The 18143-nt window shown below is 40.0% G+C and overlaps 1 protein-coding gene across 1 annotated transcript in view; it reads right to left on the reverse strand.

The window, feature by feature from the left end:
* thsd7ba (thrombospondin, type I, domain containing 7Ba) overlaps positions 1-18143 on the reverse strand; it is a 180901-nt gene that overhangs the window by 20738 nt on the left and 142020 nt on the right. The window contains exons 18-19 of the mRNA XM_042336209.1: positions 15884-16001; positions 8434-8579 (exon numbers count right to left, since the gene is read on the reverse strand). Coding sequence (XP_042192143.1) covers positions 8434-8579; positions 15884-16001 — 264 coding nt within the window. The remainder of the gene's footprint in view (positions 1-8433; positions 8580-15883; positions 16002-18143) is intronic.

Consider the following 18143-nt stretch of genomic DNA (forward strand, 5'->3'; position numbering starts at 1 on the left):
ATATACATGGGATCGTTTTTAATTTCTTATTCTGAAACAGCCTTAATTAAGAACACAGGAGTACAGCTGAGAACTATCCAACAAGAAGTTGAAATGCAAGGACAACGACAACAACTTTTATATAGCACCCTTCACATAGGATAATGTCTCGGAGAACTTCACAGTGGCAGAGGTGAGCTAGGAGATTCGAGTGGGGAAGGAATGGTGACCATAGGCATGGTCGAAGAGGTAAATTTTAAGGTGGGATTTGAGTGGGGGTGAGGAGGAAGAATAGGGGCATGGACTTCTAAGGTTAGAGGAAATGTTTATCCAACACTGTGGCCAGACTTTCATAGTACAAGTCTTTATTTGTATCCACTTAAATATTCCATTCATATGAGTAACACAAAGCTGGGTTGAAAAAAGCACTTTGCCGATGTCTTAACAAATTAAAATATAAATGATATCTTGAATGTTCATGTACATACTCTTTGACTGATTGGAATGAGCATTAATGTTTCGCACGAATATATCTTTAATTAACATGTTTGATATCAATGCCTTAATAAATTTTGTATAAGAAGCATAGATTGCTGTTTAAATGGCTTACATACTACTTTTAGTGATATCAGCCAGCACACAAAAAGTGATAATAGTGGCTGGAAACAATGCTAATATTTGGAACTAAAGACCTCACTTGAAAACCTAATTGTTATTTTGTTCAGTATCACCTGTTTCTCACACAAGTATCACTTTGTGGCAAACAATTTCCAATATGATCTGTTCTCTGAAGTACTACAAAGTGGTAAATTAACACTATCTTATTAAACTGTCAATGTACAGTAAGGCAGTGGGAATTGAAACAGGTAAATCCTCATTGTGCATTTCCTATTGAATGTTAAAGACTTTTCAGCTCTTTGCAGAGCTCCAACGCTGTGATTCCTTTTTTAAATAAAATTTAGGTAGCAGTTTGGATAATGCTTAGTAGATAACACTCCCACCTGAGAATCACAAGATTGTGGGTGGTTGGCAGCACTCTCGCCTCTGAGTCAGAAGGTTATGGGTTCAAGCCCATATCAAGGCTCTGAACTCACAGTCTGGATGACACCCCAATACAGTATTGTGGGTGTGCGGAATTATCACAGATACTGTCCTTCGAATGAAACTTAAATTGAAGTTCTATTTGCCTGTTCAGGTAACTGTTAAAGATCCCATGGCGCAATTTAAAAAGAGAAGGGAGTTTGTCTCTGGTGTGCTGGCTAACAATCCACCAGATAAAATTGGGTAATTTGCTTCACGGCTGTGGGACATTGGTAAGTACAAATTGTCTGCCATGTTCAACTGTCACTTCACTTTAACAATGAATCGTATGTTAGCCTGGCTCTATTGGTCGCCTTTGAGTCAAAAAGGTTGTTGGTTCAAGCCCGATTTGGAGACTTAGAGCTCATATAATCTATGGTGATACTCCAATGCAGTGCTGGGGACACGTGGGAGGTACTTCCTTCATATGAAATGTTAAACCGAGGTCCTGTCTGCCTGTTCAGGTGGACATTAAAGATCCCATGGCACTATTTGAAAAGGGAAAGGAGTTTCTCTCAGTGTCTTGGCCAACAATCTTCCAGATAAATTTGGCCAATCACTTCATCGCTGTTTGTGGATGTACAAAATACACACAGTCACATCACTTTAGAATATATCCTGTGAAGAACTTTGAGATATCTCGATGACGTGATAAGGCGCTACATCAAAAATGAGGATAATTATTATTATGAAGCTCTTTGTGATATCTTCCCAACATGAAACACATTACATCAAGTACAAATTCAAAGATTATTATTCAAGCTCCACATTCGAACTTTAAACCCATTCACTTCATGGCCATTTGTGGGACATTGCTGTGCACAAATTGGCTGCAATTGCTTGCTTACAAAATACACAGCCACTAACTATACAGAAAATTTGTGAAGCACCTTGAGGCAGTCTTGATGTTATACATGCTATAACAACAACTTACATTTAAATATCACCCCTCACACAGGTAACGTTCCATGCTGAAGAATGGCAAAGTTTGACTTTGAGCAGGGGAGGTGCTATATACCTGTCCGGATTATTATTGTGATACTTTTCTGCACGTATTGGAAAATACAATAAAAGTAGGAAAAAAGGGAGTGGTTAAAATGTATGATTAAAAGATTGTAAATTTAGATTTATAAACTATTTCCTTCTTTAAAATGCTGATGACCACACTTCTACTTTCAGTTCTAGAGTGGGGGGGGAGGACGGGGGGTGAGAGAAGGAGATGCCTCTCTAATAATAATAATAATAATCCTTACATTTGATATAGCGCTTTTCACGTCGGGAGGACGTCCCAAAGCGCTTCACAGAACACACTGTAAAGTGAATTGACTGTATATTTGTGGGCGAACGCGGCAGCCAATTGCGCACAGCAATGTCCCACAAACAGTCGTAGATTGAAAATGACCAATTTTTTTTTATTATTGTTTTTTGGTTTTTTTGGAGGGATTATTATTATCTTGTTGATACTCGTCAACAAGGTGATGTCTCACCACTGTAATCATAGACAGACTGACCTTTCCCCCCAAACACATACACATTCCCTACATTTACCTTTTAACAGACATTCCTCTAGTCTCCTGGCTATAATTGACTTCCCCATGGACTCCATTATCAATACCAATACAGTACTAACAGGAGACTAATCCTTACCCGGTCTTTCTACCCCCATTTTCCTCTCTTTGTTTTACTCAAACTTTGTTTTACTTTGTTTGTCTGTCTGCCCCTCTGCAACATAAACTGAGAATACCTTTCAACCTCCCTAATTTCTGTCAACACTCATAAATGCAAAATCGCTGCTATCAGGCTTTAACAGGCATTAAAAGGGGGCAGGAAAGTAGATAATGGAAAATGCTATAGATTAGCAAGGTTTGCTCTTTATCTGCCAATACGTACGCACAGATAACCTATCTCTCCATTATATTCCAAATTATATTAGATTGTGAGAATGCTGCACAGTCACTGAATGGTTTCTCAGAGGCTACACAGGAGGTCTCAGTATTTAGGATAATAAAAATAATTCTGCTTATGATCAATCAGGACTTCCAAAGAGCCTTTGTGTCACGTAGAGGGTAAGTTTTCCAATTGGGTTTTGCGGTAAGGACAGCTGGAGGGGAAGCATGGCATTCTCTTACAGTTTCTGAACCACAAAATTATCATTTCTTAATAATAACGTAATAAACAGTGAGGAGGATGGTAGCAGATTGCAAGAGGACATAGATAGACTGAAGAAATGGGCAGACACATGGCAGATGAAGTTTAATGCAGGAAAGTGTGAGGTGATGCATTTTTAGAGGAAGAATGAGGAGAGGCAATATACACAAATTGATACAGTTTTGAAGGTGGCAGGAAAGGTTGACAAAGCTGTTAAAAAAAGCATATGGGATCCTTGGCTTTAAAAATAGAGGCATAAAATACAAAAACAAGGAAGTTATGCTAAACCTTTTTAAGTCACTGGTTAGGCCTCAGCTGGAGTCCAATTCTGGGCATCACACTTTAGGAAGGATATCAAGACCTTGGAGCGGGTGCAGAGTAGATTTACCAGAATGGTACCAGGGATGAGGAACTTTAGTTGTACGGAGATACTAGAGATATGGGATTGTTCTCCTTAGAGCAGAGAAGATTAAGGGGAGATTTAATGGAGATATTCAAAATTATGAGGGGTTTTGATAGAATAGATAGGGAGAAACTGTTTCCACTGGCAGGTGGGACATAGATTTAAGATAAATGGCAAAATAACCAGAGATAAGGAGAAATATTTTTACACAGAGAGTTGTTATGGTCTGGAATGCACTGCCTGAAAGGGTGTGCAAACAGACCATTCAATAACAACTTTCAAAAAGGCAATTGGACAGGTACTTGAAAACGAAAAATTTGGGGAAGATCAGGAGAGTGGTAGTTCTTCCAAAGAGCAGGCACGGGCATGATGGGCCAAATGGCCTCCATCTGTGTTGTAATATTCTATGATTCTATGATAGTACACAGTCAATATAGGAACTCAGGAACAGAATAATAATAATCCTTGCATTTGATACAGTGCTTTTCACATCTTCTAGATGTAGGCCATTCAGTCCCTCGAGCCTGTTCCTCCATTCTATTAGATCATGGCTGATCTGTACCTCAATGAGGTATTTTGTGGAGTTTCGTCCACAAAATATACAGTCAATTCACTTTACAGTATATTCTGTGAAGTGCTTTGAGACTTCTCCAAGATGTGATAAGGTGCTATATCAAATGTAAAGATTATTATTATCAATATAATATCTTGGAAATAGTCAGAAATGTATTTAAGATTAATTTGATACTCAGCTCTGCAACCATCATCAAGTGCAATTGCTTTTGTGGCATTTAGGCAAGGTCTTTCTTTACCTTACTTCTGATATGTCAATTGCGCTTCACTTGATGCCCACTAGATGGTACGTTTAATCAAGTTATTATCTACGTGACATATCACATTTTAAAATTTGTTCAGCACATTAGTTTCAGAGAAACAGCTAAATCAGGTAAACGCAAGATTTTTTTCAATTTAAAGTGATTGTGTTATGATTTCAAATTATTTAATAGAGCAGAAGTGATGGCAGAATGGAAATCAATAGGAAATCTATATCGAACACCAGTGACCCTGTAAAAATGCTTAGCTATACCGGTGCAAAATTATATATATATATATGATCAAATATCAATTATTTATCTGCACAATGTCAAGTCTATAAACGTATCTGAATGATTCCAACCTTAAAAAATTAAATTTGCCACACGAGAGCTATAAAGGTAGACTAGTCCACTTGTTAAAATGTGTTATGACTGTTGTTCCACAAGTATAAGAGTTGTAATTCATAAGCTCATAAGTGACGCAGCATCAATATAGATAGACTATCAATGATATTGTAATCCACTTATTCCAGTGGAGAAATTGCTCATTAGAAATACACACAAATAGCCTGCACCCATTCAGTATGATTTAGTATTGTAAATACTAAACTTGTGAAAGTATGCGTCCTATAATTCTGGGCAAAAATTTGGAAAAACCTTAAATTAGATAATTAAATGTCATACTTGATCTTGACCTAATGCTCTATCCTAATAATAATGCAATGCTTATGACGCACCAAAGTAGCAGAATATATCAGGGATGCAATGTTGTATTTTGTGGGACAATCCACACTTTGGGCAACATATCTGAGGTCCACAACCATTATGCATTGCAACAATGTTATACTGACATTATCAACAAGATCTTTAAACACAATGCAGTGCTGAATCCAGCATTGGGAGTATATTTTTGGAACAATTCATGCCACTTCCTAATATTTAAGGCTATATAATGTAAACAAATTGTGGAAGTCAGCACAAAGAATAGAATAAAGGCCGTCAAAAGTTTGGATGTATAAGGATCCAGGGAAAGGTCTGGAAGTCTGTAAAAGTTAACTCAGGATTTAGAATTTGGAGCCATAGCACAGGAATATGAATTTTGAGCTACACCTTAGAATTTTGAGCTACACCATCAAATTTGACTTAACACCCAAAGCACATTTCAGAAGGCCAATTGATTTTATATACAATACATATTTATTGTAAATACTTTTTTTTATAAATATAGTAATTCAGGAATGCCATAAACCTGTTCTAGGAAACACATAAGACATGTGTGCCATCTTACAGAAGGCTTCAGTGGCCTATTCTGTGCAACATGGAATAGAATCTTCTATTTGGAAGAAGCTAATAGCCAGGAAGTTAATTGTCGATATCACCTTGAGAATTCCAGGTAAAGCAATGGCAATTGCAGATCGAATGCCTGACTCACTCTGTAATTTATGGCATAGGTCAATGAGAATGCATTTACCAATTCTAAACCTCTTCAGGCAGTGCACTTTGGAAAGAATGATAATTTGTTCCCATCTAGAATGGGTACTGTTTTCTTCATGCCCTGGTTCCCAGTTATTGATGTACAGCTGCTGCTGTCAGTGTTATTAATGCGCCTCTGAAGAACAATCCTGCAATCAACCCAGGCAATATTTATGCCTTGTTCAAATGGGCCTCAACACCTTCTGGATTTAATACCAGAATTTGTGATAAAAAATTGAGGTAACGATTGAGATGCTTAATTAATAATTAAGCGCTTCAGCAGGAGGAAAAATAACCAGTCATTCATTTTGACAGCAAGACAGCTTACTGTTTCAATTAACTCCTATTTTAAAAAAATGGCTGAATAAACTTCTGAGTTAGAGCAGTAATTGAGTTCTAAGAATATGTATCAACCGAGCTGATCAAAATGTTCAAATGCTGAAGCGTTGCTGGAACCATGAAAGTGCCATTTGCAGAAAGCAGCTTATCAAACCTGAATAATGTTGGCTATGAGGGCAAATTGATACTCTGCAGTTTTACTTGATTACCTTTGAGGAACAGGGAGATATTTCACCGAACCTTTGCTCAAGAGATTATATGAGCTGGGAACAGCCAATGGTAGAACAGATTGTACATGGAGGTGATGGGATCAGCGAAGTTTTCTCATTTCATATAATATTGTATTCTTAAATACAAGTACACCATCTAAACCTTACATCAAAATATCATTGCCTAAATAACATAATATGGTTTTATTCAATGTAACTAGTTCTATTAAGGTCTGCTGTTTGATTTCTGATTCATGCTCTAGGTAATACTAACAATAATAATTCTTGCATTTGATATAGCACATTATTATGTCTTCAAGACGCCTTAAAGCACTTCACAGAATATACTGTAAAGTGAATTGACTGTATATTTTGTGGGCAAAACGCAGCAGCATCTCACAAACAGTCATGGATTGAGTGACCAATTGATTTTTTAAACTAGATCACTGGGGGCCTGAATTCTTTTCACCCCACACCTGTTAACCGTGCAAGCCATAGCTGGTGGAGTGAACTCTTCTATTTGATATAGCGCCTCATCATGTCTTTGAAAAGTCTCAAAGCGCTTCACAGAATGTATTGTAAAGTGAATTGACTGTATTTTGTGGGCGAAACACGGCAGCCAATAGCAGCACACAGCAATGTTCCACAAGCAGTTGTGGATTAAGTGATCAAATTATTATTATTTTTTGAAAGAAATATTACCCCCACAGAAAGCGATCCACCAATCAATGGGCGGAATGCGGCAGCCAGTTGGATATCATGGAAATTATTAATATTAGGGATTGGACAATGTAATGTTTCATAACAGATTCAATGTGATACAAATCACAATGAGCCAGGCTTCTATTAGCTGAGTGAATCGGAGACCTATTGGAGACCACAAAATCCCCCAACATAAAAGGAAACAATTAGAAAATGCAACATGAAACAATACGGTATTATAAATTACTAGCTGTACCTGTTGCAACTACGTTTGCAACCAAAGGATCCAGTATGGAATGTAGATTGACACACAGACAGACATTTCATCTTTATCTATTCTCATTTGGGAGGACTCCTGGCGGAGGACTCCTTTTGGGAGGATTCAGTGGGAGGACGACACTTTAAAAAATTAACTTTTGTTGTTGTGCCGCAGCTTAGCTTTGTCTGTTTTCTTTATTTTGTTCTCGCCGCTTAGCAACTGCATGCTGTGTGATGCAGGATGCCACAACACCACTTTGACTCGATGGCCACCAGGTATAACTACAGCAAGAAACGCAAAACTTAAAAATAATGGTAGGAGATACCCGAAAAACAATATGCTCACATCACTCCCAGATGCAAGACCTTGCTGATGAGGTATAAATCAAGTCTCTATGTCAAGCGGTTATTGAGATCCTTCTTGAAGTGCAGACAGGCAAAGTCGTTTTATTAGTATAAAGAAGATGGAAGATTACTCCTTCCCTACTGCAAACAAGATGTAAATACACAACCAGCTCTTCAAAAAGAAAGCAACAAGAATTCGTCCGGAAGACTTAACCACTTTTTACAATAAGTTTCCGCTATCTCAGCAATGACGTTCAACAAAGTTGCACGTCAACCAGCCAGTACTGTACATTTCCTGTCAGGTGTTTGTCATTTATAAGAGCTATTCCTAGGGGAACAATGTTTTTTGCACTTGCTGTACCAAGACAAAATGTAATAGTCTTAAAAATAATTGAATTAGATGGTACTTTTTTCCAGGAAAGGTCAATATTTCTGTATTAACATAATCTATGATTAGAATCTCAGTTATTTAGGTATTTTAAAACAATACTGTTCAGAATAGAGGACAATATTTTTCTCACTACCTACAAAGAGAAGAATTTAATGTTATGCAAAGGCAACAATCATTAGAAAGATAAGCAAGACGAATTCTAATAAAGGTATGTCTTACATTTCAAGCGCTCCGGGATGCTACCCCGCATGAAGGGTGCTATATAAATGCAAGTTGTTGTTGTGTTCTTACCTCCACTTCACATGCCGACCATTCACTAAACACCCAGCTATAACATGGCTTTATAGGGCAAGGTTTATACTGTGAGAGCTGGGGCGAGCAAGGTCTTCCCTCTCCATGAGCCCTTTGAAGCACATGCCTGGTACGCATCATCTGATCTAGAAACATAAATGCAGGTGTTTCATGTTAAACTGAAGTAGCACACACACATACAGAATATTGTGAACATTTTGTACAGGACATCATTAATTGTTTTTTCACTACAGGATACTATGATCTCGCAGTAAACTTGTTTTTACCACATTTATGCAAATATAACAAGATCAAATTCACAATGCATTTCTGCTGTTTGTTTGCAGTATTTTTGAGCAACTCTGCTCCTCTTAGGCCTCAAATCCCACCTAATCCTATACCTTTGCCTTGAAATTTAAAATGCCACAGATTAGTTTATGATTTTTGAATGCATTCTTAATTCAGATGCCAGTTTCTTTTTGAGAATTGTGAGAAATCAGTTTCCTAATATAGAGTGGGCTTAAGAATGTTCGGCAATTGTTTCTCATCTTAAATTTGAAGGCAAATAGTCATCCAGGGCTAAGACTGGGTGACATTTCAAACCTTCATTTCAATAATAGTTAGCGTCTTCATAATGCGGCAATCAGCTTTACAGACAACCATTCAAATGAAGGTGAGGGTTTATTCACCCACACTGGTCACTAACTTAGACAGCTTTAGAAGCAGAATGTCTCACAATGTGGTATTTATCACTTCACATATTGCATTGTGACTCCGTGGACTTTATGCTACATGTATGTAAATCTCAAGAGACATTCATCTTCATGGTGGGCATTGTCTCTTACAGTAGCAATTGTAGTTGGGGGGGAGGGCTCAGTTGGAGGGGCAGCAACTCACAGATTGTTTAATTGGATTTAAGGATGGAGATCAATATAAACTCTGGGAAATTCACTTCTGAAAAGGCTTTGTAACGTGTCTCTGATCTCACTTTGAAGAGGTAAATGAGGCAGTAAACTCACTGTTCAAGCTGCAAAGCCTGGCCCTAAAGCAAAATATAAATGCGTCAGAGTCTGGAGTACGGCAGTCATCTGACAATCAAGTGCCACTCTCAGTTTTTGCTATAACTGGTTAATGTCCGGGTTATAAAAGTAAACACATACATGTAACATATAACATATAACAACAACAACTTGCATTTATATAACATCCCTCACACAGTGTAGCGTCCCAGAGCTCTTTATATACTACTAGCAATAGTAATAATCCTTACTAATAGTAATAATCCTTACTAATGGTAATAATCCTTAAGCGCTCTTTGGTATACCACTTAATCATGTCGTCGAGATGTCTTAAAGCAGCATAGGATAATCCTGTAAAGTGAATTGACTGGATTTTGCCGGCGAAATATGTGAAGCACCTGTGCTAAGAAGATACTGTACTAACTCTTAGAACCACTTCCACTATTTGTGTGCCTTGTACTGAGGTGAGAATTGAACAATGGAATGCATTGCAGTGCCAAATGTATTCTTTACAAAACATCTTCTAGATGTATTGCATATCAGTACCAAGTTTGAATTTTGCAGTTGAAATTCACAACAAAATCAATACATTAGTTTATTTTTCTCATTGATTTGACTGCCTTTGGTACTTTTGGCATGGAAGTGTAGAAAATAATTATAAAGCTTACAAGATTCATTGATTATGTTGGAAACAATACAATCTCAGAGGAAATATTGATTTTTATAATACTTTCTTCAATTATTAATAACAATCAGATACCGGTGACAGTCAATCTTGCTTCTTTCACATCCCAGTGTAATAGAAACTAAGACACCCAATTTGCATTGCGGTGATTGGAGGTTGTGTCACTGTCTCTGACAAGCACTGTCTGCCTAGCAGACAAATTAGGATTTCATTTGTTCCATATCACACTGTCAGATGCAGTGTCCCACTTTGGATAATGGAAGTGTAATCAGCGCCTCAAACATGTGTTTCCCATTGGATTAAAATGTTACACCGATATTGTAGTGGTTGGGATATCTGAAGCTTAGTTAGCCTATACTCCTACTCTCCCATAAAATGAGTCTATTCAGTGAACATAAAACATGGAAAAGCACCAATTAAAGATGCTTGCTACCATTCTATATTAGTGTAAACAGAAAGGAGAATGGAAATAATTTTCAGGCTGCTTTTGATAACAATGGGATGAGAATGTATTCATAAATAATTTATTGCCTTAAATATTACCAGTGATAAACTGCTTTTTTAAAGCAAGTTGATTTAAAGAAGGATCCAGTTAAGAAATGTTCCTAATTAGACACTCAGCCTCCCCTCTATTGAAGGAAACTATTCAAATTATGAGTTCCCGTTCGGAAATGGTGATAATTAACCAATTTGTTCAATTATTATGCATTCGTGGAGCAATTGAGCTCCAACTATATTCATTAAATAAAAGTCAGCCCTCGTAACAAGATGACCTACTTCAAAAAAGGCTTAGATAGAATTGAAAGGTGTTGGATTTTGCTATCTGAGTCTATAATCCTTAAATAGGCATTCTTTACAGTATATTCTGTGAAGCACTTTGAGATGTCCCGAAGATGTGATAAGTCGCTATAATAAATGTAAGAATTATTATTATTATTACACCAACAGAAATATTAGTGTCAAATATATTTCCATGCTTTTGACTCCAGCAATAGTGGAGACCTATCCAAAAAAAGGTATCTTGGAGTACTTTAAAGATAATGCTATATATTTGTATTACAAACACACCAAGTCTTTGCTACGGTCACATGCTCAGGCAGATTTGTCCAAAGAGCTTTTTTTTACTACTTAGCTCAAGGCTAAAATTGAAAATCAGGCAGTAAGGTCACAACTGACAAACCACTGGTAGTAAAATATTGAAATGGAAAAATCAAGCGTAGCCCAGAATCTAAAGTGCTCTTTGACTGCACATTCCTAAAAAGCCACACAATGTGGTTCTGAATTATTCACATCATATTCAAAAATTGGCAAAAACAGTTGGGAGTGTTAGGGCTATACATATCAGGATACCAGTGACCGAAGGGAAAGAGATACACAAGAATCAGAACTGAATTTAATTAGTTCTTCAATGAAGCAGCCAAAGATTGTTCCAGGCTATTCATTTCTTAATAAACCAAGCGCTGATTCTCAATAGGTGGGCTGCTCCGGCTGTAAAGGGCATTGAAACAAAATGTTCTCCTGGAGGTGTTAGCGCTTAACTACTCAACAGTAACAATTGCATATTTAATCAGGGGACCAATCATTTATTACGCTTAAAGGGGACTTGGGATAGTTTGTTCTCAGCCCCTACTAACATTTCCACGAGGGGAAACGAACACTAAAGGAATGTTCCAAGCATAACATGTTACAGTGGCTTCAGGCTGGAGTATTTGTTTCACAAACTTGGCTGGTGTTCCATATAAATATTTATTTATATAAATATATATATATATACATATAGTCTATTAAAATACCGCCTTTCCTCCCCTCCTAAACACAGTGGCTCCTCAATGAAACCCATCACCTGCTGCCTCGACCCCCTCCCCATCAACTGACTGGTCACCCAGCTCCTCCTCCTCTGCCCACTACTGGCTGACATTATCAACCAGTCCCTCTCCTCCGGATCAGTCCCTGCCCCCCTCAAAACTGCGGTCATCACCCCCCTCCTCAAAAAACCTTCCCTAGATCCCTCAAACCCCAGCCACTACCGCCCTATTTCAAACCTGCCCTTCCTCGCAAAAGTCCTAGAATGCGCTGTTGCAAATCAATTCCGCGCACACCTCTCCTCCCACTCTCTCTTCAAACCCCTCCAGTCCGGTTTCCGCCCACAATACAGAGAATGTGCTTGTGAAAGTCACAAACGACATCCTCTCTACCTGTGACCAGGGCTCCCTCTGCCTCCTTGTCCTCTTGGACCTCTCCACCGCGTTCAACACAGTCGATCACGTCATCCACCTCAGTGTGACCACACTCGCCTGATTCAAGTCCTACCTCACAAACCGCCAGCATTACATCTGCACAAACAGCTTCTTCTCCCGCTCTCGCCCGGTTACCTGCGGGTTACCCCAAGGATCTATCTTGCCCCCTCCTCTTTCTGATCTACATGCTCCCTCTTGGAGACGTTATCCACAGACATGGGGTACATTTCCACATGTATGCGGACGTCACCAAACTCTATTTTTCCACCTCTCTTTGCGACCCCCAGTCCCCTGATGTTCTGTCATCTGCCTGTCAGATCTCAGGGGCTGGATGAGCGCAAATTTCCTTCAGCTGAACATTGACAAGACGGAAGCCATAATCTTTGGCTCTCGTCAACATGTAAAATCTCACGGTTCTCACCTCCTCCACCTACTCGACCTCCCCCTAAAACTCTCCGAACCCGTATGCAACCTAGGGGTCAGGTTCGACCCCCAATTATCCTTCATCCCCCACATCCGGTCTCTCACCAGCACCGCTTTCTTCCACCTCCGACGCATCGCCCGTCTCCGCCAATACCTCACTCCGCACCAAACTCCGCTCCCCGATTACCCAGTCCTTGTCAGACTGCACTGGCTGCCTGTCCCAGAGAAGATCGACTTCAAAATCTTCACCCTTGTCTTCAAATCCCTCCACTCCTCTGCACTCCCCTACCTCTCAGACCTCCTCTCTCCTCAAAATAGTGCCCGTTGCCTTCGTTCCTCTGGGTCTGGCCTCCTCCTTGTACCCCGAGTCCTCCGCTCCACCCTCGGTGGCCGTGCCTTCAGCCACTATGCTCCGAGGCTCTGGAACTCCCTTCCTCACTCCCTTCACCTCGCTCCCTCTCTTCCTATTTTTAGGTCTCGGCTGAAAAGCTCTCTTTTCGACCGCGCCTTTGGTCACCTTCCTCCTGCTTCCCCTGGCTCGGCCCCGGGATCCGTTACTGTGAAACGCTCTGAGATGCCGTCCGGCGTGGAGGGCGGTATATAAATCCAAGTTGTTGTTGTTGTTTGGGTGTTCTAGTATAGATGCAACAGCCATCTGATACCTTACCCAAGTGCCTGTTCTTCACATGTGAATCTAGTCAGCGAATGCTGGTAGCCTACAAGTCACTACAGCTGAGTCCAATTCTGTCCTCATCCAATGTCCACACATGCATGTTATCCAGCAAGGATCAATGGAGTGGAAGTCCAGTAAAGAGTGACAGAGGTCTGCAGAGTGCCACAAAACATGATAGTTGTTGGCAGGGACTTCTGAAGGTCAGCTTGTTTTGCTTCCAGATGGGGTGGGCAATGCAGTGCTATTATCATCATCATTCAAACAGTAAGCTAAATCAGCATCACTAACCAGGGATATAAACATATTTCGCATTGCTCTGCACCACACCAGATGACACACACCCACTGAGCAACACATTATTTCTGTAATGGTACAAATCAGGGCATTTCTTGTTGGAAATTCAGTTCTGCTATTATGGCATCTCGTTTCCAACAATACTTTCTATTTATCTCTTCTATTTCTGGAGAAAGAGATGGCAACGCCATTAAATGTAAATGCAAATAAATCCTTCATTGGTATAAATCAAATAGTGAGTAACTGAGCCACACAAACTGGACAAATTTATCCCTAGTCTGTGCTCAGAGAGATCTCAGTCAGGGAGACAGTGAATGTGATAATAATAAACTTCTTAGATTGTGGAAAATCAGCCAGAGTTTCTGCTCCTAATCGACTATTTCCGGATCCCAGCTAGAGGTGTAGATTTGTGGGCATTGGGTGAGGACAGGTTTGGATTTTATTGAGTTACGCTCAATAGTGAAATAGCTTATCAACTCACTGTCAAAACATTACACATGAATAAGATATGTGACTGCTTCACCGACAAAATACATAGTCCTTCCACTTTACAATATATTCTGTGAAGTGCTTCGAAACATCTCAACACGTAAGGTGCTATGTCAAATATAAGGATCATTAAAAAAAATGTGATCACTCAATCTACGAGTGTTTGCGGGACACTGCTGTGTGCATTTGGCTGTCACGTTATACCCATACAATATAGTCAATTCACTTTACAGTATATTCTGTGAAGCACTTTGAGACGTCTTGAAGATGTGACAAGGCGTTATATCAAAGGCAAATATTACTATATTATGTGGATGAGGTAATGAAGGGCATCATACAATGGTTGGAGCCACACCCAGTAGAAGTATATAGGAGTCAAACATATGGAAGAGAAGAAAAGATGGGAGAAAGATTTAGTTTGAACAACAGGAATACCTACAGTATATGATATTTTGTTATCTTTACTGTCAAGTTAATTAATCAAAATTCAGATATGCAAATCCCAAATGTAGCATGGAATATGAAATCTCAACTGTTATAAACATGCACAGAATCAGAATAATTGCCAAATTTATTCAACATTTAAATGAGTATTGCTGAGCAGTGAATAGTAATGCACATCTCACCCGATTCAATACAATTATATTATGTTTATTTCGGTTTAATATAATTTTATTTTGCTGCTGGGAAGGCATAGTGAAGTACCAGCTCCACTTCCTCATATCGGATACATCGTAAAATAAAACACATTTGTTTAAGTGTGCTGCGGCTTCTGTGCATGTTTTCTCAACAATTCAGCAATAAAAAAAATTCATTTAAAAGTACTTAGGAAACCAACAACTGAATTGCAGTGACAGACAAAATACATGTTCCCCAAATATGGCTTATTAAAATTTAAGCAATTACTATGTAATTAGTCCTGTAGCTCAGTGGTTAGAGCACTCGCTTTGCAAGTGAGTTCAATTCCAGGCAGGGCGAAACCTTGGGCAAGTTTCCTTACTCCACACGCCTAATAATAATCCCTCCAAAACAAAACAATAATTAAATTGGTCGTTTTCAATCTACAACTGTTTGTGGGACATTGCTGTGCGCAATTGGCTGCCGCGTTCGCCCACAAATATACAGTCAATTCACTTTACAGTGTGTTCTGTGAAGCGCTTTGGGACGTCCTCCCGACGTGAAAAGCGCTATATCAAATGCAAGGATTATTATTATTATTAGTTCAATAGAATGCCATCTGCAGGTTGAAGCGTTGAGCAAGTTTCCTTACTCCACATGCCTCTGTTTACCTAGCAGTAAGTAGGAAGGTGGTTGTTAGCTGATTGGTGGATTGCTTTTCCAGGAGTAATAATCGGTTTTAAAATAATAATAATTTGGTCACTTAATCCACGACTGTTTGTGGGACACTGCTGTAAGCAATTGGCTGCCGTGTTTCACCCACAATTATAGTCAATTCATTTTACAGTATATTCTGTGAAGCGCTTTGAGACGTCTCAAAGACGTGATAAGGCGTAATATCAAATGCAAGGATTATTATATTTTATATATATATATCTTCAAGTCATTTGTTTTGCTCGTCCTAAGACATTAAACAATGGAAGAAAAACTGGTGACTACACGTTTTACCTACCCCCAAATCCACAAGTGCGAGAGCAGTCTGACCAGGAAGTCCATGCTGACAGCTGACAGTTTACAGGACACTCTACGAAGCAGTGCATAGACAAGCGCCAGGGGGACTCCAGTTCCACCTCAAAGAAAGGAGGGAAAACCAATGAGCTGAGAACACAACACTGCAGCAGATTACAAACAGAATATAATAATAATAATAATAATAATAATAATCCTTGCATTTGATATAGCGCTTTTCACGTCGGGAGGACGTCCCAAAGCGCTTCACAGAACACACTGTAAAGTGAATTGACTGTATATTTGTGGGCGAACGCGGCAGCCAATTGCGCACAGCAATGTCCCACAAACAGTCGTAGATTGAAAATGACCAATTTATTATTGTTTTTGGTTTTGGAGGGATTATTATTAGGCTCTGTGTGGAGTAAGGAAACTTGCCCAAGGTTTCGCCCTCTGCCTGGAATTGAACTCAGGTCTCTCACTTACAAAGCGAGTGCTCTAACCACTGAGCTACAGGACTCCAAATATGGAGAATGAATGTGGCAGAGCTCTGATGGAATCATTACATTCATTTTTTGGGGGAACTTGCAGACGATTTAGGTCCCAAACACTGACAGGCGTTGGGTCCCAGCACCTTGGGATATCCTCCTGACGTGAAAGGCGCTATACAAATATAATTTTGTAGTTCTTGTTGTTGTTGTTCCTGAGCTGCATAGGCCACAGTTGAGTCTTAAAGACGGAGAAATATTCTGCAGTTCAGTTCTTTAAATTTGGACTTAAACCTGGACGAGAGATAACTTTCTCCAGCTCAACGTGCGCAAAACTGAGGCCCTCCTGATTGGCTCGCGTCAGCGCCTCCGCACCTCAGGCGCTGACAACATCAGCATCCAAGGCTGCACTCTCCACCTCTCAAAGCCAGTCAGGAACCTCGGGGTTCTGTTCGACCCTGAGCTGTCCTTTCTCCCCCATATCCGCGCCACAACTGGCACCGCCTTCCATCACCTCCGGAATGTCGCCAGACTGCGGCACTACCTCACCCCTCACGCTGCTGAAACCCTGGTTCACGCCTTTATCACCTCAAGGCTGGACTATGGGAACTCTCTCCTCGCCGGCCTTCCCGGCACCTCCCTCCACACTGCAGGTCATTCAGAACTCTGCAGCTTGTGTACTGTCCCGCACCAGGCTTCGGGACCACATCACTCCCACCCTCGCTCGCCTCCACTGGCTCCCCATCCCCCAGAGGATCGAATTCAAGATCCTCATCCTCACCTACAAGGCCTCGCTCCCTCCTACCTCTCTGACCTACTATCCCCCTACCTACCTGCCCGTACCCTCCCTTCCTCTGGCTCCGGTCTGCTCCACATCCCCCGCCCCAACCACCCTACCATCGGTGGCCGGGCCTTCAGCCTCTCAGCCCCGAGGCTCTGGAACTCTATCCCCCAGTGCCTTCGCCGCCTCCTCCCTTTCCTCCTTCAAGGCCGGTCTCAACACCTTTCTCTTTGACCGAGCCTTCAGCTCCCCTCTCGACTCTCTACCCCCTCCTCGCTCCCTCCGTTCCCTCCCCTCACCCTGACCATTGCCCCCTGCTCGGGTCCTGACCCAACTGTACAGCGCCTTGGGACGTCCTCCCGATGTGAAAGGCGCTCAATAAATGGAATCTTGTTGTTGTTGTTGTTAAATTTGAGGATCAGGATGTATTTAGACAGAACACTGCCTCAGAAGAATTAACAAATACAATAGATTTCACGTAAAGGTTGACTGTTTTGTGTAAATAAAAGGCTTTATGATCCAGTTTGGCTTATCTTAATCTAATTTTATTTTCTGTCTTTATTTAAAAAAAGATTGTATTTAGACTTTGAGTGCCTTTGCCTAATATTAGTCTTATCAAAGTTTTTTTCATACATAATGACAATTTGAACTACTCCTGTTTGATGATTGTGTTTGTAAAGTTGCTACACTTTTCACTTCTTGGCTGACTGTGGGATACTGTTTTGTGCAAATTGGCTGCCGCATTTGCCTACAAAAGACAGTCAGTAAACTTTACAGTAAATCCTGTGAAGCACTTTGTGACATTCTCCTGAAATTAAATGCATGATATCAAATACAAGGATCATAATCATTATGACAGTACTTTGCAGGACAATGCAAAGATTCTAAGTTCATACACGTTTCGCCCACAAATTATACAGTCAATTCACTTTACAGTATATTCTGTAAAGTGTTGTTTTTATATTCTGTGAAGCGCTTTGAGACAGTGCTAAATT

Source organism: Callorhinchus milii, unplaced genomic scaffold, assembly GCF_018977255.1.
Source record: "Callorhinchus milii isolate IMCB2004 unplaced genomic scaffold, IMCB_Cmil_1.0 Scaffold6, whole genome shotgun sequence".
NCBI lineage: Eukaryota > Metazoa > Chordata > Chondrichthyes > Chimaeriformes > Callorhinchidae > Callorhinchus > Callorhinchus milii.